The 25,350-nt window shown below is 41.3% G+C and overlaps 2 protein-coding genes across 4 annotated transcripts in view; one reads left to right on the plus strand and one right to left on the minus strand.

Moving 5' to 3' along the window:
• Positions 1-11,620, plus strand: part of greb1l (GREB1 like retinoic acid receptor coactivator) — a 48,812-nt gene extending 37,192 nt beyond the window's left edge. For all 3 annotated transcript variants that reach the window (XM_079651869.1, XM_079651870.1, XM_079651871.1), the window contains exons 21-34: positions 22-137; positions 612-844; positions 942-1,501; positions 1,624-1,729; positions 1,837-1,983; positions 2,125-2,264; positions 2,436-2,597; positions 2,772-2,976; positions 5,222-5,384; positions 5,634-5,849; positions 5,943-6,084; positions 6,492-6,692; positions 8,156-8,294; positions 9,205-11,620. In XM_079651869.1, the coding sequence (XP_079507995.1) occupies positions 22-137; positions 612-844; positions 942-1,501; positions 1,624-1,729; positions 1,837-1,983; positions 2,125-2,264; positions 2,436-2,597; positions 2,772-2,976; positions 5,222-5,384; positions 5,634-5,849; positions 5,943-6,084; positions 6,492-6,692; positions 8,156-8,294; positions 9,205-9,368 (2,694 nt within the window). In that variant the 3' untranslated portion in view covers positions 9,369-11,620. The remainder of the gene's footprint in view (positions 1-21; positions 138-611; positions 845-941; positions 1,502-1,623; positions 1,730-1,836; positions 1,984-2,124; positions 2,265-2,435; positions 2,598-2,771; positions 2,977-5,221; positions 5,385-5,633; positions 5,850-5,942; positions 6,085-6,491; positions 6,693-8,155; positions 8,295-9,204) is intronic.
• Positions 11,621-16,761: 5,141 nt separating this feature from the next.
• abhd3 (abhydrolase domain containing 3, phospholipase) overlaps positions 16,762-25,350 on the minus strand; it is a 14,226-nt gene continuing 5,637 nt past the window's right edge. The window contains exons 5-9 of the mRNA XM_079648336.1: positions 22,336-22,448; positions 21,732-21,905; positions 21,278-21,326; positions 21,022-21,187; positions 16,762-18,926 (exon numbers count right to left, since the gene is read on the minus strand). Coding sequence (XP_079504462.1) covers positions 18,733-18,926; positions 21,022-21,187; positions 21,278-21,326; positions 21,732-21,905; positions 22,336-22,448 — 696 coding nt within the window. The 3' untranslated portion in view covers positions 16,762-18,732. The remainder of the gene's footprint in view (positions 18,927-21,021; positions 21,188-21,277; positions 21,327-21,731; positions 21,906-22,335; positions 22,449-25,350) is intronic.

Genomic DNA, 25,350 nt, shown 5'->3' on the forward strand with positions numbered 1-25,350 from the left:
AATATTTGTGCTATGCTTTAGGCATGGAGAGGCTGTGAAAATGAAGACTGGGTACCGCACACTTATGAGGATCTGGAGGGTCTGCCCTGCATCGTCATACTGACGGGGAAGGACCCTCTTGGAGAAACATTCCCCAGGTAAGCTCATAAGTCAAGATACCCCAACACCTGATAGTCAGTCATGGGGAGTACAGTACATTTCCTTTTAGCTCATCTATAATTTCTCCCCATTTGCCGCTGCCTAGAGTTTACACTCTGAGTTTTATATTACACGTCTGCAGGCACACAGTCTAGGCTGTCTTCTCTACAAGAGAGCTCCAGTTACGTTTTGTCCTGCACCCAGTGTGCTGGTCTTGGGTTCTGTATCTGTGTTTGATAGGAATAATTAAACCATCTGAGATTTACAGCATTTTAATTTAGTGATGTAATCCGATGTTCAATGTAATTTGGGTAATCTGATTGTAAACTGTTTTAAAATAAATACATTTAGACTTTTAATGAATAATCAAAAAGTATGTTATGTGGGAGGGAACATAGACATATTCAATCAATATAAAAAATAATCCATACATGTATTAGCTTTTCTTAACCACAACCCTTTTTCTCCACCAGGTCTCTGAAATACAGCGACCTGCGCCTGATAGACTCCAGCTACCTGACCCGTACCGCCCTGGAGCAGGAGGTGGGTCTGGCCTGCACCTATGTGTCCAGTGGGGTGGTCCAGGAGCCAAAGAAAGCCATGGCCCCTCGGGAGTCCGACACAGAGAAGGCCACCACCAGCCTGAATGACGGAGATGAGCTGGAAAGGCCTCAGAGCAACGGCAGCGCTGCGACCAGAACCTCTGGTGAGTCCCTGAACTCACTGACATACTTCTACAAATAAATATGCAAACAACCAAAAGCAAGAATTTCACATTCAACAACACTCTTTTGTTCACTCAGGCTCTTTGGCAGAAAACGGAGTCAGTTCATCGGATGTCGCAGACCTTTTCCAGAAGCCCTCCACCTCCACCTGCCCACCTGAAAGCAGCATCACATCGGACATCGGCACGGCAACACAAGCCTTCAAGCAGGAGTGTGATTCCCTGGGGAGCCAGTTCTCCTCCAACCCCTCCAAAGCCTCCAAAGCCCCTCCCTCTCTCTACTCCAGCTCTGCCTCGTCCTCTCCATCCTCATCCTCCACCCAGAGGCCGAGCCAGTCCACGCAGTGCGGTCGAGGGCCTAAACCCGCTCGGGTGTCGGCGCGGACAGTCATCATGTCGCGGGCGGCGTATAATCTTCTAGCGGGGGAGTCGGGGAGTCAGCTGAGCTCCTTCTCCCTGCTGCCTCATGCCGATATGGGGTGGAGCAGCCCTCTGAGGCCGCTTATCACTCACAACCTGCAGGGGGCGGAGCAGAGCGCCTACTACCGCCAGTGGACCATCGCCAGGCAACATCACGCCGATTACGAGGCTCCATCTGTGCCACATCCACGGCGCCTGCTGCTCAGCGGACCCCCACAGGTAATAAAACAGAAGCATGTAGGTGCATAGAAGCACAGCTAGTATTTATGTCAGTTTAACTGTGCTTCTGGATTTAAATGCCATTTTGACATAACAGGAATGTTTGTTTTGTCCTTTTTTAGGTGGGAAAAACTGGTGCCTATCTGCAGTTTCTTCGTATCCTGTTTCGGATGCTCATCAGATTGTTGGAGGTGGATGTGTATGATGAGGAAGAGGAGTTAGAAGAAGGTAAAGATCATTGGGAACTCACTGACAGAATGAGGAAAGCAACTTCAGATGTGCATTGTGGTGACCTTTGTTTTGTTCTTTCTGTTTGTGTTCTTTTCCATCTCTAGAAACATTAGAGGTTACAACTCTCGTAAATACCCAGCTGCCTGACATTGAGGATGTGAGAAAGCTGCCCTTTGACCCCTACCCCCGGGACCCTAAGTTCAAGAAGGCCAGCTCTGTTTACACTGACAAGATGCCAAAGGGCTTTAAAGGTCAGCAGAAATATGCTAGCTCACAGCAGAGGGCGTCTCTGAACTAGCCTTGCACTTTAAATACTACATGGATGTTACTTTACTATCAGCTCAAACAAGCTTATCTAAAACTAAGCGTGTGAACATGTTGGATTTTTGCAGATTTTAAGCAAGAAGACGAAAGCCAAACACCAGTCAAACGAGAGACCAAGTCCATACGCCTGAGCAGGTTCGCCGCCCACAATGCCTTTCACCACTGTGAACAGTGTCACAGCTACTGTGAGGCAGCCCCCGCCACACAGGTGAGTTTCTACATCCAACATCTGAAACACAATGCACGTACAGAAATCCCAAACCTGTCAAAATACTTTGACGCTTGAAGGCTTGAGAGCTTTTTTCAACCTAAGAAGTCTTGCTTAATGGTGATATTTTTGTGTTAATAATGCATCTGTGTGTACTTCTGTGTGTTGTAGCTGTTGGAGTGCACCTTCCATGCTTTCACCTTCTGCTCGTCCATGCTGGGGGAGGAGGTCCAGCTCCAGTTTGTCATTCCCAAAGCCAAAGAGCAGCACTTTGTATTCAGTCAGCAGGGCAGCCACTTGGAGAGCATGCGCCTGCCTCTGGTCTCCACCAAGGTAAACTTAACACACGTGGGAGCAATTGTGTTTGAGTGTAGAAACATGACAGGAGAGTACAGGCATCCTTTTCTGCTTAAACTCAAAAGCATCACAAGTTAGTTTAAATGTTTCGCATCACAACTTTATTCTTTGTTGTAACTCTTTCTTTCTTTCCTTGGCTTCCGTCTCTAGGACCCAGATCTGTTAAAGAGTCCAATCTTCACCCCGAGTACAGGACGCCAAGAGCACGGCCTTCTCAACATTTACCACACCATGGAGGGCGCCGCTCATCTTCACATTCTGGTGGTCAAGCAGTTTGAGATGCCCCACTACAGGAAGTACTGGCCCAACCACATCCTTCTCGTCCTGCCCGCTATGTTCAACGGTGCGGGAGTTGGTGAGCAGACTTCTGGCTTAACTAAACTGTTTCTCAAAAATCTCATCAGCATCATTTGAAATATGCTATGTAAGTCATATTGTACACTAAGAGGGTCTTTATTGTTAAATTAACCTTGACAGGATGATGCAAGTATAATGAATCACCCTGAAGACTTTACGATAATCACCCGCTCATCCTGCTTACTAAGGAAATCAATCATTTGACACTAACTATTGATTTGGAATGAATTGGTCCACAAGGTTCTATCATAATAAAGAAATAACAGACTGTAGCATACCTTAAATGACCAATCAGAATTGAGTATTCAAAGAATCTGTGGAATAGAATCACTATAACCAGGGGTGCACACAACTTTCTCAGTGAGGTACTCAGATGAGTACCTGGAGTCAGTGTTTGGTACTCCAACTTCTGGCTCCCCTCAAAGTTCCCATGAAGCCCTCTGTATCGCGAATGTCAGCGGGGGGGTAGTGGAGTGCAGAGCTTCGGGACCACAGAGCGTGTGAACGTTGTGATCAGCTGTTTTAGCGCAGTGCTGCTGTACAGACCGACGTTAACAGCAGCCCTGTCTGCGCACACGGAAACCGATCCGGTGATCTAACCGCCTCCTGGAAAAGTTTCACAAGTACGTCGATACGCAAATGCGCTTTGTGACACAAGTGACGGTACGCATTTCAGATTTTTGCCGCGTATGCGTACCTACGTATGTGCACCCCTAATAACCCAATATCTGAACTCCCCCCCCCCCCCAAATGTTTTACTGATCTATAAAGATTTTCTGTAAACAAAAAAAAATGTTATGTTGTGTTTACATTCAGTGTCTCTCCCCAAATAGCATGAGAACGTACATCCTTGTGTGTGTGTGTGTGTGTGTGTGTGTGTGTGTGTGTGTGTGTGTGTGTGTGTGTGTGTGTGTGTGTGTGTGTGTGTGTGTGTGTGTGTGTGTGTGTGTGTGTGTGTGTGTGTGTGTGTGTGTGTGTGTGTGTGTGTGTGTGTGTGTGTGTGTGTGTGTGTGTGTGTGTGTGTGTGTGTGTGTGTGTGTGTGTGTGTGTGATACAAACCAAACAGGGACCCACTCAAAAACATTGCTTTTTAGCAGTACTAGTGGATAAAAACTCCCCACTGGACCTTTAACTCAACGTCATCTCGTAATTGATCTCTTGCTGATAATGAGGGGTTTTACTACTGTAAGCTGTCATGTTTGTTTTAAAGTAGGTAAAAGGTTAATTGTTGTTATCAGTAGCAGTGAGACCATCCTGTGTTAAACGCATCTGCAGAACTACTGTAAAGTCTGATTTGTAAGTTAGCCAATCAGGTGCAAGGCCAACAGGAGTCACCCTTTGACCCATTTGTCTCTCTGTGACACTGAGTATCAACGTGGCTGCCTTCCAACATTTCTGTTTAAGGTTTAAACTAGGGATGTCCCGATCACCTTTTTTTGCTTCCGATCCGATTCCGATCATTTGATTTTGACAATTTGCCGATACCGATTTTTCCCGATCCGATCTTTATGCAATGCATTAAGAGGAAAAAAAGAAAAAAAGCATTCAAGTTGTCCCTTAAGGTTATTTTTTTTATTTAAATTGGATATTCTATCCAATATGGATATAGCTTCTTTTTTTCACAGCAGCATTGGATAAGTTCAGTTGTGCAGCATTGGATCAAAACAAAAATAAAGCTTATCAGTACTCGTTAGCTTACTGCTACAATTAGACACTGCGCCCTGCCCACCCTGTTGCCAGATTTGAGAGAAATAAGCAACCAGGTCTATGAAAACAAGCCCCAGAGAAGCAACACATACATGATGTTCTGTAATTTGAAACCAAAACTAAGGCCTCAGGATGACTTTAAGACTTGAACATGGTCGTTTTGTAACATTGAATACAAAAAAAAAAAAAGTATTTATTAAAAAAAAAAAAAAAAAAAATCCCGATCCCCGATTTTTTTCTCCCGATTCCGATCTTTTGAAAATCACGTGATCGGCTCCGATCCCCGATCACGTGATCGGATCGGGACATCTTTAGTTTAAACCCTATAGACCTTGTGCTGTACAAAGATCATAATGAATTGTAAGACAAATGTATAAAGGATACACACCATTCCAATGTAGTGTTCAGCTTTTAAATGATGACCTCATGTAGCACTGTGTTTCAGTTGAAGGGCACTGTGGCAGTGCTTTGACAGTTTGACAGTTTTGTGAAAGTATAAATGGAAACATTGACACACGTGCTCCTGTCGGTTCAAGGTGCTGCGCGCTTCATGATCAAAGAGCTGTCGTATCATAACCTGGAGCTGGAGAGAAACCGACTCGAGGAGCAAGGCGTCAAGAGGCAAGATGTATGGCCTTTCATCGTCATGATGGACGACTCCTGCGTGCTGTGGAACACACACAAGCCGGCAGACAGCAGGTAGTTATTGTTTCTGATTTGTAACACTCGCAGAGACAGGAGCTGCTGAGTTTTTAACAAATATAGTTGTTCACATTGACAATATTTCACTTCAAGGTTTACCAGGAATGTGCATATGCTAATATTTACTGAGTCTTGTTATAGGAAAGTATGGAGATGGTATGTGATTTTTAAACTGTGTACTCAAAAAGAAAAACATAAAAGAAAAACATATTAAACGTGTGCCCTGTCCTGCTTTTTCTCTCCCAGTGAGACAACAGAGGGAACCAACGTGTCTCTAAAGAGGGTGCTGCAGCATATGGAAACCACACCGAAGATCTCCCTGTATGCGATGTGCGGGACTCGCAGGTGGAGCAGCAGCCTAGCTCGCAGGTCCCCTAGCCAACCCTTCAGCCGCTGTCACCTCCACGACTGCATCATGCTAAACGTGGACCTGACGCAGAATGTTCAATATGACCTTAATCGGTAAGTTAATAGAAAACTGTGTTTATCTGTTACACATTTAGTGATTTCTGCAGTGTCATAATCCCCTAGTGTTGCTGTTTTGTCCATGTGCAGGTATAGCTGTGAGGAGGTGGACTTTAATCTAAGAGTGAACAGCAGTGGGCTGCTGCTGTGTCGCTTCAACTACTTCAGCCTCATGAAGAAACACATTCCAGTTGGGGGGAACAAAGACTTCCTGGTCAAACCGAAACTCATGGTAGGTGTTTTCGGCATATGATAGCTATGTGACAACGATTAACATGATGATTCAACCTCTATGGAGATAGACATATGACAAGCATGATCAATTCTGATGTGGGCCTTAGCTGATCTAAACAAAACATTGTATACTGCTTTGAACTGGTATTCATGCATCTTGTGACTCTCTTCATATAAGCATGTGAAGGACACTGTTCTGGGAACGAGTTGTCCCAAATGCTCTGTATGTCATGACTACTTCCATTCTTGCCAGCATAATAAATACATGTATCCTGATATTGCAGCTCAAGCCGGTTACAATTGATATTTTTCCAACAGTAGGTGTCCTATGCCCATTTATAATTGGGTTTCCAGGGAACCTATTAGTTTGAAACACCATCTAAAAGTGCTTCTTTTTGTCCCCAGGAAATAGAGAACCCCACCTCCATCAGCCCGTCGCAGTATGTCTGCGCCCCAGACAGCGAGCAGACCCTCCTGGACGCCCCGGCCCAGTTCCTGCTTGAAAAGTTCCTGCAAAGCTGCAGCCACAGACTGTTTCCAAAGGCCGTTCAGAACAGAACCAACCCAGTTCTGTCGATCGACAGCTACCTCAACATCAGCCCGGAGGTGAGAGCTCCCAGGAGGTTTAACTGAAGCAGGAAGAATATTAGCATTGTCCTTTCAACTTAACCTTATAGCAGGGGTGGGGAACTTCCAGCCCCCGGGCCGTATACGGGCCGCGAGACCATTTGGTATGGCCCTCGAGGTCATTTATAAACACACGCAAAAAAGAAAAACATTAAATAAATCTAGACCGCAAAAAAATTAAACAAGCGAGTACCTGTTTTTCCTGACAAAGGTCAGGGTCCTTGAACACAACACGAGCCTAACGTGTCATCACGTGGTATATGTCTCGTCTGGCAGGGGTGTAGAGTGCAGTGGCGATCTGCTCATCTGTCATACTGATCATACAGTCAATAACTTTGTTGTTATTAGCATCTGGTTAGCTAGCTATGCTAACGAATATAAGAAGCTTTTTCTACAACCAGTGAGGTAAAGGCACATCTTTATATGATCATTATAGCAATAAAAAAATAAGAGAATAAAGTAAACAGGTATAAAATACTATATGACAGTAAAAAAAGTTGTTATTAATAATCAAGAATACAGTTTGAAAGGGGAGTGATTTGTGAAATATCCATAAAGAAAAATAAATCTGCTTACAGTTCTGTTTCATATGGGTGTTGAGAGATGCATCCATAGATCTCCTAATGTTGCTCTCAAAGTGCACCAGATTAACGCTTTTAACTTCAACATTTAAAAAAAATCTTCCTGGGGGAGCATGCCCCTCAGACCCTCCTAGAGGAGGTTAGGTCCCCCCCCCCCCACACTTAAATCATGTCCACATGGATAGGAAAGTCATGGTAAGATATCTGGATTAAGAGGTTGCTTTTTCTTTGCACAGCATGATAGAAAGGCCAAATGAATGGGCTGTCATTTTAGTATTTTTAAGCAGAGTTCAATCATTTGTACGGCCCTCGGAGGATGTTGAAAAAATTGAAATGGCCCTTGAGAGGAAAAAGGTTCCCCACCCCTGCCCTATAGGAAGACCAAACTATTGTAAAAAGCTTTGTACATATTTGACTACTGTTTCAGGAGAATTTCTAAAGCTTTTGCTGAGAAAACATGCTGACTGAGTTTAAAAGGTTTTCTAAGCCTGAAGTTTGTATAATTATCCTAAACCACAGAGAAACGCATTGCATTATTTTACCATCTGTTTTGCTAAGAACATTCTGACCTGCATCAACGCACATGTGCAAACACTGAATGCTAGCAGTGCAGAGTTTTGATGTGCGTTTCTGCACGTAAGGTGACTTTCTCTGCACATTTCCTGCGTTTGCATTTTCTCCTGTTATGGAAATAAATCATGTTCCACACATTTCAACCTATACACTAGCTCCAATTGCTCATTATATAGGTTTCATAGGGATATTTTAATGAATTGTGTGCTAAGAAATGTCACTTGATGTTACCTTTAGTTTGATTTAGTCGAAATAATCAATTGTTTATGGTTATATCTTTTGTCCCAGATTTCTGTGTGCTACATCAACTCTCGTCCACACTCCACCAACCTGAGCCATCAGGGCGTGCTGTTCAGCGGCCTGCTGCTTTACCTCTGTGACTCCTTCGTCGTTTCTGGACTCCTCAAGAAATTCCGCTTCCTCAAAGGTGACACATCAGTAGTTTGGCCCCTGCCTCTGTAGATTTTGACTCTGACACCACACTGGTTTTTGTTCTGTCATGTGAGAAAAACAACCCTCACAATAACCTGATTTAAAAATTAAGGAATTATAATGGGAGAAATACGTTTTTTATTTAGAATATACTTTATTGAAAATAAGGGGTCCTATCTATAAAAAAAAAATGTGCTAACAAAACTTTGGTCCATTTCAAGAGTTTAAATCATGTTTTTATTTTTGCCTGGATAATATTGTAAATCATCAATAACATATAGTATTTGAGAAAACTGTCTTGAGCATGCCTAGGTATATATATATTTTTCCATGTGTCTTTCTGTGATTGTTGTCTTTTTGTACTCATAAGTTAATGCATATTAGCATGACAATACATTACATTGCATTTAGCTGACGCTTGTATCCAAAGCGACTTACAATAAGTACATTCGACCAAGAAGATACAAACTTGAATAAAACAGAATCATATAAGTATATCAGGTTTCATAGAGCCAAACATTTCAAGTGCTACTCAACTGGCTTTAGATAAGCCAGTCCTTTGTTAGTGTATAAGTGCTTAGTTAGTATATAAGTGGTTTTTTCATTTTATTTCCCGAAGTGGAGTCGAAAGAGATGAGTTTTCAGTCTGCGCCGGAAGATGTGTAAGCTTTCTGCTGTCCTGATGTCAATGGGGAGCTCATTCCACCATTTTGGAGCCAGGATAGCAAACCCACGTGTTTTTGCTGATGGGAACTTTGGTCCCCTCGCAGTGCGGGTGCAAATAGATTAATAAATATATCACAAGCCTGGGTAGATAAAATAAGCAGCAAGCAAGTGTATAAGGGTTTATAACAGGGCTTTTACACTCTGGGAACATTTTGTTTAAGTCTTGTTCATGTCCGCAGGCGCCACTCTCTGCGTGATCTGCCAAGACCGGAGCTCCCTGCGTCAGACCATCGTCCGACTGGAGCTGGAGGACGAGTGGCAGTTCCGCCTGCGGGACGAGTTTCAGACCGCCAACTGCAGTGAGGACCGGCCCCTCTACTTTCTGACTGGCCGCCATGTTTGAACCTGACACATGGATCCACTGCTCGGCTGTAGAAACATTATAAAAAAGGAGGAAATACTTTATCCCAAACGAGCCAGCGATCGTAATTCTTGCCTTTCCAATGGAAGGGCAGAGGGGAAAAGCTGGAGCCCAAGATCCAAAGTGCCCCACAGGTGGACACATGTGCACTACGCCTGGCTCTGAACAGGGTCGGTGCTTGTTTTAACTTTTGCTTGGCGCTGGGTTGGTCTCCACTCGAGCTTGTGTTCTACAAAAGAAAAGACTGATGTGGAAAAAGCCCAGCTGAAACTGAACTTTATTTGTTTTGAGGTTTGCATAAATGGACGATCCCAGATCAATGATGTGACTATTTGAAGAATGTATCTGTACATACATATATGTACTTTGCCAGCTGTATGTCCTTTTCTGGGTACACTGTTTATCTCAGGGTTTTAAAGGGAGATCAAAGGGAGGTCGCTGAAGCTGTTCTCACCGTGTATTGTTGGCATTAATTTATGTTGGCACGAAAGACATCTCAGCTTTACCTTGCCTTTTCCCCTCGCTTTTCTTGTCCCTCCTCGCCTGCCCTGCCTCTCAAACAAAGCTCATTGACAAGTCAACACACTACATTAAATAAATATCAACACAGAGAATGGCCTGTAGCCTATTTGAATCATAACACAAATGAAAATGGGGACTCCTTTTTTCTTGTGCCTCAAAAGATATTTATGTGGCACTGATAATCCTTCTGACGGGGAGCTATATGAGTGTGGTTTAGTCTGTAAATGACTGACACATTCATTTATCCAAAGACTTTGACTACAACTAGAGAAAAGTACAAGTTGTGTCCTTTTAAGAAATAGTTGTGTGTTGGCTTAACTACACAGCTTTGAAGCAGGTGTGTTGTCTAGAACAGACTTATCTGTGTTGTTTTGCTTTTACAACGTATCTGTTAATATTTTATGCCAATCAGGCTGAGCATCATGGAAGTGGGATTAGTTTACTGGTATGTTTTACATTACATATGTTTTGGTTACGCATCTACTGACTTGAATACTGGGTATTTTAGCATAATCACATAAAGTCAGTAAATGCCATATAATAAACAAGCCTCTTCACTGCCAAATATCCTGCTACTGACTGTGCCTGGGATTTCACTTCCTGTTACAATGTTCTGAGGTTTATTGTAAGTAGATGGTAATGGCTACCATCCACACTCACAATCTGCCAACCTTTTGTCCCCATATCAGAGGAAAATCAAGGAAAGGGTTTCAAACTGTCGAAAGCAGCTGACCAGATCATTTCATATACTTGAAAGAAGAATGTTTTTGTATGTTTATGTGCAGGGTTGTCCAAAGAATGTGCCTTAGGTGACGTTTCATACAGTCACAGCTTAAGTCATTATTTTTTTGGACCAATAAGAATGAAGAAACCATTTAACTGTGAGGCGAAGAAGTGTTGTTTGTCTGATTGAAGCAAAATGAAATAATTGCATTTCGTACTGTACTGTTTAAAGCTTTGTTTACATTATTAATATATTATATCATTCCCCAAACCACTGAGGGTTACTGATGTTTTTTTAGTCTTGTGTAACTTCTGCCAGTCTGTTTCAGTCATGACGTCTTTCTGCATTTTATTTGATGTTGCAATGGCAAAAAGAATCTACCTAGATGTGTCCTTAACCATATGTCTGTATCCCGTCCTGTTCTTGTGTTGGATTTTTATTGAAAATGAAAATCAGGTCCATGAGGGATTCTTATTTATTTGACAAGCATTTTGGACTGATAATCATATTGAAGTGTAATATTTGATTGCATGCTTAGCTCGCTTAAAATTAGGGAGTTTGTCCTCTTCAAAACCATCCGTGAAGGCTTTGCACAAGAGCCAAAGAATGATTCTTAGATCTATTGAATGTCAATGGGGGAAGGAAATGTAAACTTGCACTAGTTGCCAGCTGAAAAAATATATTTCCCACTGTTAATTGCACGCCCCCAAATTAGTCCAAATATAAGACTGGTGATCAACATTTTAAGTTAAACTCCAATGGTCCGTAGAATGTGTCTTTCTTTTGAATAATTTAACACCTAATATGCAACTTGCTCACACAATCTTCACTGAAATGTGTTTGAAAACCATGTGCAGCCCAGTGTTAGCCTTGGTGTCCGGGTGATCTACCTCATGTTTATCATTGTGGTTGGGGGCTGTGAACATATGACATTTAAGGCTATTGTTGTTGAAAATGTATGAATGTAATAAAATGGCTTCTAAAATCATGTGTCTCTTTTTTTATATGGTTTCACCTTGCAAAAACTCAAGCTGTGCAGCCGCATGATTTTTATTTTACCTTAGTGGACTTAGTTAAGGTTCCCAATACTGCTGAATGATCTAGTAAGATGCAAGTGCATTAATTCACTTCTAAAGCATGTTGTTGAAGTGAATATAAGAACATACTGAATATCCAGCCCTGTATTTGGCATGAAATTTGAAATGCTCTTATCAATTTAACCCTAAATCTTTTTATTCTCTTAAAACCTGTTGAACCCCATCCTGTTTTTCAGGTCTCAGGCTCGAAAATGACATTTCCAGAACAAATGACCATATCTTCCCTTCTAAAAGGGTTAAATTAATAATATTTTTTTCTCGAAGTAAAGATAAACCTTTGAGTTGGATGTAGAAAAGTCAGAATCAATATAGATGTTTTTTATTTTAAAGAAAATTCAGATTGAACATAGTAAAAAACTGTAAATTATAGTGTACGTTCAAAAGATATTTTGTACTTATAGTGAAAACTCACCTTGGATGATGGGTTAGTAGACTAAAAGCTTTAGGGATCCAAAGTACAACATATAATAAGTACCCTGTATCAAGATTGATGCAAAAATAGGTGATATTTGACCTTTTTAGACAGATTTAGCAAAAAACACCTCTTCTGGGGCCATTTGGGTGGATTTTCCATATCTCTGGCCCCCCTTGTTCGATTTTGACATGTGACATCTCTTTCTGACCGTTAGAGCCAATAGAATCCAAGGGAAATCGTCCCACACACACTCATGTTAAAAAAAAAAGTGGCGTCTCTGCGCATGCTAGCTTTCAGCAGAGGGGAGAAATATCCCTGCTCTGATATAAAGCAACTGAAAAGCTGTTTTATTGCTAACGGATTATCAGAACATTTCAAAGGGGACACAGCCACATTGGATATTAACCTATGGATTAACTACAGCATCATTTTTATCGTTTTAATGCCATTGAAGATCAGTTTAGACCAGACAAAGACGAAGGTAAACCATGTTAGCGTTGTGGGCTACCTAGCACCACTTGTTTTGATGTACGTTTTTGTTGATAACGTCGCGAGCTTGTATCTTTCAGTGTTGAGGTGGGCACCATTAGATTCTGTGTCTTCTTGCGATCATAAACAATGTGTTGGATGTGCACCTAGGATCAGTAATAAGGGAGCTAGGAGTGATTATCGGTGCATTAATAGGTTAGCATTTTTCGCTCAGGGGTCATTTAGATGCTTCTTATGAGACTTGTGTTTTGTTTTGGTAAAAATGGTTTGTATCGTCAGTTAGCTGAGATTATTCCAGTTAACCTGGTATAACACATTAATAGGTTCTTAAATATTGTAACGTTCACAGATGGAGTCGGAAACCGGCTTCAAGTTATTAGGCTTTAATAACTCTTCTTTTCATAGAATCACAGATTCAGGAACAGCTTGTGGATTCAACCTCACACACTCTCTGACGCTAACTCCCACACATACCCATATATATATAACAGTGTCTACGTCACAACTTCCCCGCCCTCCCCTGTCTGCTCCCCCAACCACAGGATCGCACCTAGACCAGCATCACTGTGCAGCTCTGTGATTGGCAGAGAGACGGGGGATGCCTGAGTGACACCCTCAGCATCCTATCAGGGTCGCTACACTATTAAGATCCCCTGAGACACAGTGTTGTGAAAAAAAAAAAAAGTACCCGCCGACGGGGACCTTGGGGCTTAACAGGCTTTAAAGAGTGAACACCAAGACCCTGCTTTTTCCCTTGTCACCTAGGCCTACTTTCCTAATTTCGGTTTTAACTTCGCACTGCTTTAGCTTTGCACTGTGACTATAGACAAGTTTACGCGCCAAAACACGGGTAGCGCCATAACCCTACACAAATGCACTTCATTTCCGCCGGAAGTCTTTTGCACAGCGTCTGTCGGTGTAAACCGATGTAAACAGTCAGACGGGCACTGGTGTAAACACAGCGATTTCGATGCTAACAGTGATGCTAGCTTGGGAACACGATTCTACTTCTTTGACTGGAGATGGCGTTACTCTCCCCCACCCGAATTCAGTGCAAAACTGGGAGGATAACATGACGACGTGGCCCAGCATAAAACCAAAATAAACTGCCTTATTTAGGTCATGCCCACAGGAGCCAACAGTTGTCTGTTGTTTACATAATGCACAATTTACATGATCTCTTTATGCTGTGCAATATATCATATGTGCCTGTACTGTTTGAGTGAAAATAAAGTTTGATGTAATTTAATTTCATTATTGCACTGTTATTGCATTATTGCATTTCATATGTTCCTTAGAGTGCTACAATTTCTTTTAACACAGTTCATCATTCATATTAAGCTCATACTGTACATAAATAACACTGAATGAATTAATTGTTTAGAGGAAACTAAAGAAATGGCTTCAACAAGAAAGATCACATGTTTAATCCTCACAGGTATTACAAATTAAAATATAAAAGCAGCCCACACAATTACATCACTATGAAAATATTCATATATCATATTAAAAAATACAATGCATGCAGTATTTGTTGTGTTTATCTGTATTTAATGAACAACATGGCTGGGTGCTGGGTGCTGGTTTGTGGTCGTAGCACTCTCTATCTAACCACTCGTTCAGGTGCTTTCTCGAGTGATTGCAACCAACTACCGCACACGTAGTTCCCGAACCACTTTTCTTCATGTTGTAATTGTTATATCCTCTTTGTCTCTGCGATATCAGTGCTTTGTCGGCACAACGGAGCTAGCTAGCAAAACAAACCCAGTCCGCCAAAACGGAAGTGCATTGCATCGAAGGGAGGAGTTCAGGATGTAGAGCGGAAACGGCTCAATAACTTGTGTATAGTTATCACAAAATGGCTTCATGATGGAGGCTAGGACTGTTAGGGCACAGGGGCATTGCTGGTCCAGGGACGGGACTATTTCAGGTCCTGCAAAGTAATATTAGAGCACACTTTCCATCAACCTCCAACCCCTGTGTGATATAATACAGGTCTATTTTCAGCCAGCTGCAGGCAAGACAGGATAAGGAAGAGAGGGCAAGACAGAGCTGCCGGCATGCTGATCTGGCGCCTCATTATTGCTCTTTTGAGAAAAGCATAAAGATGTGGTGCATGAAGCCCAAGGGATTTTAAATGTCCCAATGTGATTCATTTTGAGAAACTGGAGAATTCCCATGCATCAAAAGAGTGCAAAGGGTAATTGACTTTTTCATGACTGCAACAATACACCATGACCAAGCAATGACCTTTGGTTCAAATATACTGCAATTTTACATGTGTTGCAGTTTCCTATTTCAATTTCATGTGCGATTCCTTTAGCTGTTATTTAAACAAACACTTTGAAAGAAAATGATAGAAAAGTCCCTTGATAATTCTGACATAGTTTTTTCAATTATTAAGTCCTTAGGCAATACAGGAACTATTATTATTGACGTTCAAACACTAATGTGATTAAAAGTATCACTGTACCAAACCAAAAATCCTTCTATTTAACTGTTAATATTTAGAACATTGCTTGTGTAATGATCTGTCACTATATAATTATGCAATGCACATTTGTACATCAGCTGAGATATCAACGACTTTTTATAACAGGGGGATTGCTGCCACATAATATCACTTTTCATAGTGGGTAACCAACAGCAAATCACTCATCCCTCTTGGCAGTCTACTCTAATTACTCTCTGGCTTCCTAAAACCAAAGCTCATCTGTCTGTGGGTTTATTGGGGGGTTGGGGTGAAGGTAAGTGGAGTGCCGGGGGATTACAGTTGCCTTTGGTGGATCATATCCACTACTGCGGCTATGCATATCCTATCAGCAGCTAAGCCTGTGAGTGTGGAGTGAGTCAATTCAGGGAGCAAAAGCCCTACACCAGGGGTGGGGAACCTTTTTCCTCTCAAGGGCCATTTCAATTTTTTCAATATCCTCCGAGGGCCGTACAAAAGATTGACCTCTGCTTAAAAACACTCAAATCACAGCCCATTCATTTGGTCTTTCTTTCATGCTGTGCAAAGAAAAAGCAACCTCTTAATCCAGATATCTCACCATTTGTTCTTAAATGTTGAAGTTAAAAGCATCAATCTGGTGCACTTTGAGAGCAACATTAGGAGATCTATACATCTCTCAACACCCATATGAAACAGAACTATAAGCAGATCTCTTTTTCTATATGGATATTTTACAAATCACTCCCCTTTTAAACTGTATTCTTGTTTATTAATAACAACTTTTTTTTACTGTCATATAGTATTCTGTACCTGTTTACTTTATTCTCTTATATTTGTATAGCTATGATCATATAAAGATGTGCCTTTACCTCACTGGTTGTAGAAGCTTCTTATATTCATTAGCATAGCTAGCTAACCAGATGCTAATAACAAGAAAGTTATTGACTGTATGATCAGTATGACAGATGAACAGATCGCCACTGGGCTTTCAACTAAAGACACAGCCACGCAAAAACTGCGGCATGTGTACGGCTCCTTATGGATACTGCAATGTATGAAGTGTCAGAGCGGCGTTGTGGTGCTCTCCGTCAGTACTAAACCCCTGTCAGACGAGACACACACCACGCGATGACACGTTAGGCTTGTGTTGTGTTCAAGGACCCTGACCTTGGCCAGGAAAAACAGGCACTCGCTTGTTTAATTTTTTTTAGATCTAGATTTCTTTTTTCATCTGTTTATAAATTACCTCGAGGGCCGTACCAAATGGTCTCGCGGGCCATATACGGCCCGGGGGCCGGAGGTTCCCCACCCCTGCCCTACACTGTGATGTAACAAGGAGAGGGAGTGTGACCCTGCAGTGACACGCTGCTCATGCAGTAAGCCAGCTCAAGTGGTAGACTGTCAAATGCCTTGACTTCAGGGGACGAGTCTGTGACCGCGGCTGACGTCCAGTGTCAGCTCGACACCCTTACGTGACTAAGCTTTTGACTGGATATTATCAGTATTGAGTCACAGGTGTAAAGCCCTCTTTTTGTAGGCAGACAGAGAGTTGAAATAGAACTGCTTACAAAAGGCAGGCAATTATTCTAACCTGCAGTACATGGGCAGTCGGGCAATCCAATATACTCTGTTGAGAAAATACATTACAAGCAGAATCACTTGAGACAGCAGACAAATGCACCTATACTCTGTTTAATAATGTGTTAAATACAGCATATTACACTCATTGTGATAATGTGCATATACTTGCAATTATACAATAGAGACTATTTTTTAATTCAATATCTTATTGCTGCATACACGTAAGACAGAATTTTAGTTTTTTTTTTCGTCTTCTATTTATGTAGTGTTCAAAATGAAATGCAGCATTCTATGAAAACAAACATGTCCTTTGTGCTACAGAAGTGATGTTAAGGTTAAGGACATGATGATGATGACACACATGCTACTGTACTTAATGGACAAAAAGTTGGCAAAACAAAGACATCAAAAATTCCACAGGAACAGGAAGTCAAATTCCCTCATGCAGTGCATTACTGAAAGTCTGGCCGCCTGTCAGATCTGATCGCTTCATCAATGTCAACTCATACGCGGTAACCAGCCCCTTGATCATTGTTGGTAAAATTAAATCAATAAACGACTGACAACCAGGTTCCATTAACGATGCATCTTGTAAAGGAACATCCACCACTTCAGACAGCCAATACTCACTGTCTCCCAATGTGCATTAGTTTATTCTCATCACTGCTTCTAGTACCCTCGGACTCATTTACAGAACTACCAACATCTTCACAAAGAAAACCTCATGGAATTCATATACTGCTCTGTTCGGCCTTTGGGATAAACTTTCAAATATCAAATGAAATGAAGTGCCTTGCGTTAAGGAGTTAGAGGCATGGTAATATCAACAGAAATAGTGCAATTTCACATTCCTTGTCATTAATGAATTATTTTCCATGTTACACAACTATTTTTGGTGTGTGTAAGGGTAGAATATGTGAAAATTAAAGTGCATGCAGAAGGTTAAAGGAAGAGAAAATCGACATGTTGGGCAATACGCCGATATGCTTTCTTGCAGAGAGTTTGATTTGAAGATTGACATATTTCTCATATGTACGCTAAACATGAGACAGCCGGTAAGCTAACTTTAGCTTAACTTAGCATGAAATCAGGAAGTTGTAGGAAACTACTAGCCTGAGTTCTACTAAGGTATAAAACAATCTGCGGGCCAGTGATTGTAGTTTTGTTGCATTAGATAGAGCCAGGCGAGCTGTTTCCCCCTACTTCAAGTCTATATGCTAAGCTAATCAGATGCTAGTTGTAGGCTTGAAGTGGCATCTATCTTCTTAACTAACTCTCTGCTAAAAAGAAAATAAGCACATTTACAAAGATATTAAACTATTAAAATAAGAAATCAATATAAACTTCTACTTCTTTTTAAAGGGAAATACAAATTAAAGGAGAATGATTGACAAGACAAATTGACCCAGGGAGTATGAGTAAATAAATAAAATCCCTGAGGGCTAAAATCCTACTGACACAATTACTAAAGGTTCATGAATAAAGATGATTGAATTTTCATGTACAGTACTTGTGTTATATTACAAATAAATTGATTGCACAAGGTAAACGCATTTAATTGGTTAGCTAGCTAATGTAACTAAATGAGATGGACAAAGACTTTGCTTTTCTACAGTGACTAACAGCTTTGCTTGTTCTTTTTACAAGTATACCACTAGAACGTTACATACAATTACTTGTAACTGTGCGTAATAAATAAATTAATGTTTGCAATGTGCAACACATATGCTGCATCCAATTAGATGTGCCTTTCAAATAAGAACACACGTTTTTTGCTTGTGGCAGGAGGAAGAATAGGATGGAGTGATGGAGGGCAAAGATAAAGATAAAGTCCATGGAAGGAAGGAAATAAGTAGAATAGGGCTGGATAGAGAGGAAATAAAGGATGGAGGTTAAAAAAAGGTTAAGGAATTATGTTAGATAAAAGAAGAATGGAATAAAAATGGAAGTTATAAAGAATGGAATGCAGCAAGTAAAGATGGATGGCAAACATTTTGAAAATGTAAAGAAAGGAAGGAAGGAAACTAACATACGAGAGAGGAAGTACAACTAAAGGAACACTTTGTTCAGTTCTCTGAACAGGAGAGGTCTTGGAGTCCGGTGCCTTGTTCAATGACCGCCTTGGCAAACTGCTTGAAGACTCGGTCCATGTAAGTGCTCCGTCGAGGCCACAGGCCCTCAAGGAAACCAATATGGCCGCCGTGACAGGTAATGAGCAGGGCCAGGTTAGGATTCTGCTTCACGGCCTCCACTGGAATGGCTGCAAAGGAAACCGATTATTTAAAGGTCCCGTATTATACTGTTTTTCATCAATATATTATATGTCTGAGATACAAAACATGTCTCTGAAGTGTTTGGCTCAAAATACAAAACAGATCATGCATTGTAGCATCCCACAATCCCCTCTGTTTCAACCCTGTTTCAAAAGTGCTGATTCTCTGTCTGTTACTTTAGATGAAAATAAGGAGCCACTCCCCACGCCCCTCTGAGAGATATTTGGTTAAACAGAACACATGGTGCTCTAGGAAGAGATTCAGGTAATAAGGTGGGGGGGTGTACCTTGGTTGGTGATTGGCTAATGGTTACACAAGCCAGAAAAACCTTATGACATCATAAAGTGGCCAAAATCTGATCAGCTCATTTTCAGACAGGTTTTTATATAATTGGATTAGGACAAATAGTGAGCGAATATTTTTTTCTGAAACTTTCAGAATCTCTTTACACATGTTTATTTATCAGTGTGAGAAAAAGTTTTTAGAGAGTACTTGTCCATGGACAAGTGAGTTTGGCAATTTACTTGTCCGAATACATTTTCACTTGTCCAGAATGGACACAAATTGGGGCCACTGGAATCTTCTTCTTCGCCATCGTATTTCACATTTTCCCACGGTTTTTACGACACCGCTCACGTGAGTGAGCGGTAAGATTTTACTGCATCACACATAGGGCTGGGTATCGTTTAGATTTTAACGATTCCGGTTCTGCTTTTCGATTCCAGTTATTTTCGGTTCTCGATTCCGGTTCTTTGAGAGGGTAAAAATAAGTCCCATGACAAACTGGGAGAAAAATATATTTATGAAAACATTAAGTCAAATCTGTATTCCTATTTACAAATCAGTTCATACTGTTTAATTTATTACGGTTATTGAATACAATTATATAAACATAATCTCTGCATTGTTTTGTTAGTTCTAAGTGGTGCAGTTTAAGAATGTACAATTGGCCCAGTCTCCTCTGATGTTACACTGCAACCTGCCTGTGAGACAGAGTCCAACCACACAGTCTGTGTGTCCAACACATGTCCTGCAACACACATGCTGCAACCTGCCTGTGAGACAGAGTCCAACCACACATGTCCAACACATAGGCCTAATAATAATAATAATAATACATTATATTTATAGCCTATAGGCCTAGCGCTTTTCTAAAACTCAAAGACGCTTACACATGTCCTGCAATACACATGCTGCAGCTGCCCAGCTGTTCACTGTTTGTAAAAGTAAATAGATAGTATTTTAATTTCAATAATTTCTATACCCTGCCTTATAAACAACACTGACATCCCTGTGCTCCTCCGAGTATGGGGGTCCGGGGATATGATTACAGCGCGAGGACACAGGGAGGCTGCTTCACTTCATAAAGGAAATGGCGGTCAATATTAACAACAAAGGAGCTAAAAGTCCTAATAACCTTCATTACGTGTTAGAGAAAGAACATAAGAAAGTTTGACAAAGATGAGGCTGTTAAACGGGCAGTGAATCCGCTGTGTGTAGAAAGAGAGAGAGAGAGAGAGAGAGAGAGAGAGAGAGAGAGAGAGAGAGAGAGAGAGAGAGAGAGAGACGCTGAGCTGCACCATGCAGCGATCAGCTGATCCGGAGCAGAGAGAGGGAGCTGCGGTCCGCGGGGCTCGGCTTTGCCTCCTGTCCTCACAACTCTTATCAATCCCGGGAACGGACAATTGTTATTTGTTCCTACTCGGAATCGACAAACAGAACCGAAACTAACATTTCTAAACGAACAATGGCGGACACGTCCAATTTGCGAATGAGTTCTGCCTTTTGTAAACTGAATCTATCAATAATATAACAATAAATCCGGGCGAAAAACGTCACTTGTCCGCCGGACAAGTCAATTGAAAGATCTACTTGTCCGATATTGTAAATAACACGTCCCGGACGGTGGGACGTGTACTTTTTCGCACACTGTTTATAAAAGACATGAAAAAGTGGATTTTGCATAATAGGTGACCTTACGTGCAGTGTTTTCATATATATGTAACATCAGCTTTTCTAATGCATTCAATCCATACTAACAAGGTTTTGTACAGAAAACCTGGTGAGGGGGCTGGGACTCACCATGCGACGGTGAAAAGACATCATCAGCAGCATTCAGACACAGCATTGGCACCTTCACAGATTTCAGCCTGTGGACGGGACTGGCATCAAGGTAGTAGTCATCATTGGTGGAATAACCAAACATAATGGAGGTGAACCTCTCGTCAAACTCTCTGATGGTCTTTGCCTGTAGGGATCAGGTAAGTTCATTAAAATGTGGCTACTTTGTTTAATTAGACTAGCATTTGTGACAAAGTTCTACCAAAAATAATCCAACCTTCATGACATGATCGATGTCGTAACACTTTTCAAGCACTGGTCTGTGTCTGCAGAGAAGATTAAAAATAAAACTGTCACCGACTGCTGTGAGGTGAAATGAATTGCAGCTGAAAATGTCCCTAAAAAATGTTGACACGGTTAAAACTGCATTATGACACAACAATCAAGCTCACTTTCAAAGTAATACCAGAAAAGGCATTATTGTGCATTTATATCATGCCCATTTTAGGACACGTGTTCAGGGTATGACAATTGGTAAGTGTTCACAGACTTTTTTTTTTATAATGCTTTGTTCATCAGCTAACAAATAAAAAAACACAGCAGCACTTTTGCCTCTAAAATTGAAGTGCAATATCTAAATAAGTAATATGGGGGTTTTTCAATATCCCTAAACATTTAACCCTTAGCATTAGCAGCGAGTTAGCGGCTGCAGTAATCCTGCTCAGGCTGACCTGTCCACAGAGGCTTGTAGGCAGCTGGTGAGGTAAGAGTTGAAGAGGAAGCGGTCCAGGGGTTTTTCCAGTGAAGCAGTGCACTCAAACACATCCCAGCCTGCTGAGAAGACCACCACCCCTTTCAGACAGGTCTTATGGCCTTTGCGCCCCAAATAGTTGGCCAGCATCATCCTGAAAAAATGGAGAGACGGCGAGAGGTAGGGACAGATGGAGAAAAAAGAAAAACGGTATTGGAACATGTTTCATTTTTTACCAATCCTTCACTTCAATGGATTAGGGCTGTGCAGTAAAAAAAGCACATTTTTTGGCATGCTACAATGACGACTGGGATCATAATAAAGCACCTAAATGACACTACATTGTTGAGGCTAACACAGATATCGAAAGATAATATTAAAGAAATGGCAATAAGAAATACCAATATCATCTATTTTCACTTCTATAACCCCATAAGCATTGGGAGTGTTTAATATTAAAGGAGGACACAGAGAGAGAGAGTTATACAACGACCTGACTAACTGAACAAGTAAATGTGAGTGAGTTTTACAGTAAATAGTCAGGTGATTTGTGGGTATTGCATTTCATAGAGTGGCTTTATTACCCGCCCATAGATACTCCAGCAGCCATGATTTGAGCAGCTTCATTCGTCCTCTGTATGTGTTCAATAACAGTCTCCAGATCCTCTGTGTTGGCTGCACAGTATGTCCTCGGCGTCTGTGTGGGACCAAAAGACAGCACTCTTTTATTTTTGTTGTTGGAAATGCATTGTAACTCGTATGACGTCATGAACAGTAGACATGTGTGAGACATACATACATGGCATATACAGTAGATAAATACAGTCGATAATGACAGCAGACACGTGGACACAGAGAGCTTACAGATGAATATGTAGCAGATACAATCTCCCTGGGCGACATAAGAACCTTTGTTATTTACAGGCAGAGATAGCAGCACAGTAAGTTGACTTGAGTCTATCTGTCAGGCTGCACATGGTATTTTCTATCCTTAGGGTATATCAGTTAGTGTTATCTGCTTGCGCTGTACAGTACACGATGTTTAGAAAATATTAATGAGCATAGTAATAAGATGAGTGACGCTTGCAGGAGACTGACGTTTTAAGGTTTATTGGATCTAGTACAGGGGTGTCAAACTCAATTTCATCGCGGGCCACATTCGCATAAAGGTTGCACTCAAAGGGCCGGTTGTAACTATATAAATATATAATATATATATATAAAATAATGTATTATATTACATTATTGCCTCTGAATTTGATTATTATCGGATAGGATAATAACTTAGTAATTAACTATGTCTGAAAGCAGAAGTCCAGGGTAAATAATTGCAAGTCTCTTCAGTGCGCATGTCACAAAACGAGATGCATTGAGGGACATGTAGTTTATGGGAAACATGCTTCTGTAAAGTGGCATGTAACCGTATTATAAACGTATTATATTCTTTGCAAGCTCTTGCGGGGCCACATAAAATGAAGTCGCGGGCCGGATTTGGCCCCCGTGCCTTGAGTTTGAGACCCCTGATCTAGTACAAGGAGAACAGAAGATGACTAATACAAGCAAATACGGAGATGCATTCCTATTGTATGCCACCATCAATTCTCACGCAAAGCTATTCTTTTTTGATATTCATCTTAAATAGGGCGGGAAGTGCACTTGTTTTTTAAAGATGGAACATATTGATGGTGCTTCCTATTCAACACATTCTAAGCATGACAGCCGTATCATCGCTCTCTATGACGTAACTGTAGAGACTTTCTTTTCTCCCTGACCCTGCATGGCAATGGGCCGGTCTTAACTCATATCAGATATGAACAGACCATTTCCCATGTTTATGTTACGTGACGATATCTTGGAGAGTATGATCTGACACCAGAGATGAAACAGGTGATTTAAACAGACATGTCATGGCCATTTCCACTGATCATAATTCCATTGTTGAGGTCTACTAGAATAGATTTATATTGTGCAATTTTCCAAACTCACATTGGATTCTCATAGCATCTCTGTAAACTACGTGTATTCACTGAATTTCACTCTCTGCCTTTAACGGCTCGTTGTAGCTCCAGTAGCTCCAGCCCCCACCCTCTCTGTGACCACAGTGTGCTCTGATTGGTCGGGACGTTGTGAATCGCGCTGAGCTCCGTGGAGGTGTGGTTTCCTTGTTTACCGATACACAGCCAAACACAGCCAAACTCATCCTGAGCACACACAAACTCACAGCCGAAGTAAAAACAATAAGTGTGGCCTGATATTGAGCAAGAAAAAGGTTTATAGGTTGATAAACGCTGTGAGAATGGGTCTGCAGAGAGAATTTCGCCGCAATCCCAACTGTCTGTTATCAGCCTGCAGCCAGGGAGGAGAAATCAGCAGAGCTGCCTGCACTGTGTGTGTGTGTGTGTGTGTGTGTGTGTGTGTGTGTGTGTGTGTGTGTGTGTGTGTGTGTGTGTGTGTGTGTGTGTGTGTGTGTGTGTGTGTGTGTGTGTGTGTGTGTGTGTGTGTGTGTGTGTGTGTGTGTGTGTGTGTGTGTGTGAGGAAGTCCGTGGATTGGTTCATTTGGACCAATCAGCCTGGTCATAGCTCTGGGCGTGGCTACTGGGTGTTCAGACGTCACAAGGTCCAGGAAGTACATGAGAAATCTCCAACGAGGCGTTTTGGGGAGGTCTTTTCTGTGTTCAAGTTTTACTCGCTACAGGGTGTACTTTGAGGGTTTTTGACTCTGCAGACCGTTTACATGCATAAAAACCTTCATAACACACAAGGGGACGGGTAATAACCGGAAAAGCATGACATGTCTCCTTTAAAATGTGATTACATGTAACCTAAGGGCTTATTCAAATGATTCCTAACATGAGAAAGATCCAGATAAGTATAAAGTCTAAGGTTGAATATATTTGAATACATGTATGTAATAATAGATAGGAATTAGCTATAAAATGAATTCACACAAGATATTGTGACATTAGTCAATAAATATGAAGGCAGATCAAGCTACAGCTGAAATGATTAGTTAGGTTATTATGGTACTTCATATAATTTTTTTTTCAAAAATGCCAAATATTTGCTGGTTGTAGCTTCTCGAATAAGAACATTTGATGTTTTCCTTTTTCTTCTGTGATATTGGATAGTTACTGCTGTCAAAAGTATACATTAAAAAGTGTCCTCTTAGGCTTTGGAAAATGTAAACTGGCCTTTTTCCCTTTAGTCTTATGTTTGATAAACCAAGCTATTTGTCTGTAATGTAGGCAATAATGGATAACATCACTTAAAAGGATTACAGTTTCAGTGATACTGCCACTGAACACTGCCCTGTGCAGATAGGCTCCCCAGCACCTAATGGGCGAAGCACTGGCCTGTGTTAAGCTCAGGTCCCATCAGGAGTGTGTAGCAGAGTGGAGCAGCGGAAGTATACTTGGTTTATAACCACCAGGTCGATTGATGGATACTATTATAAGACGTTTTACAGAGATACTGAACATCTATGAACAATATCAGCATCCACAGCCTTAAGAAAACATCTTTAAAATGCAGTAATTTAAATCATTTAATTGGTAATTTCTGTTATCATGACTTTGCTGTGTTTTTCTACAAGTTGTAAT

The sequence above is a fragment of the Notothenia rossii genome (genome assembly GCF_949606895.1).
Source record: "Notothenia rossii genome assembly, chromosome: 9".
Classification (NCBI taxonomy): domain Eukaryota; kingdom Metazoa; phylum Chordata; class Actinopteri; order Perciformes; family Nototheniidae; genus Notothenia; species Notothenia rossii.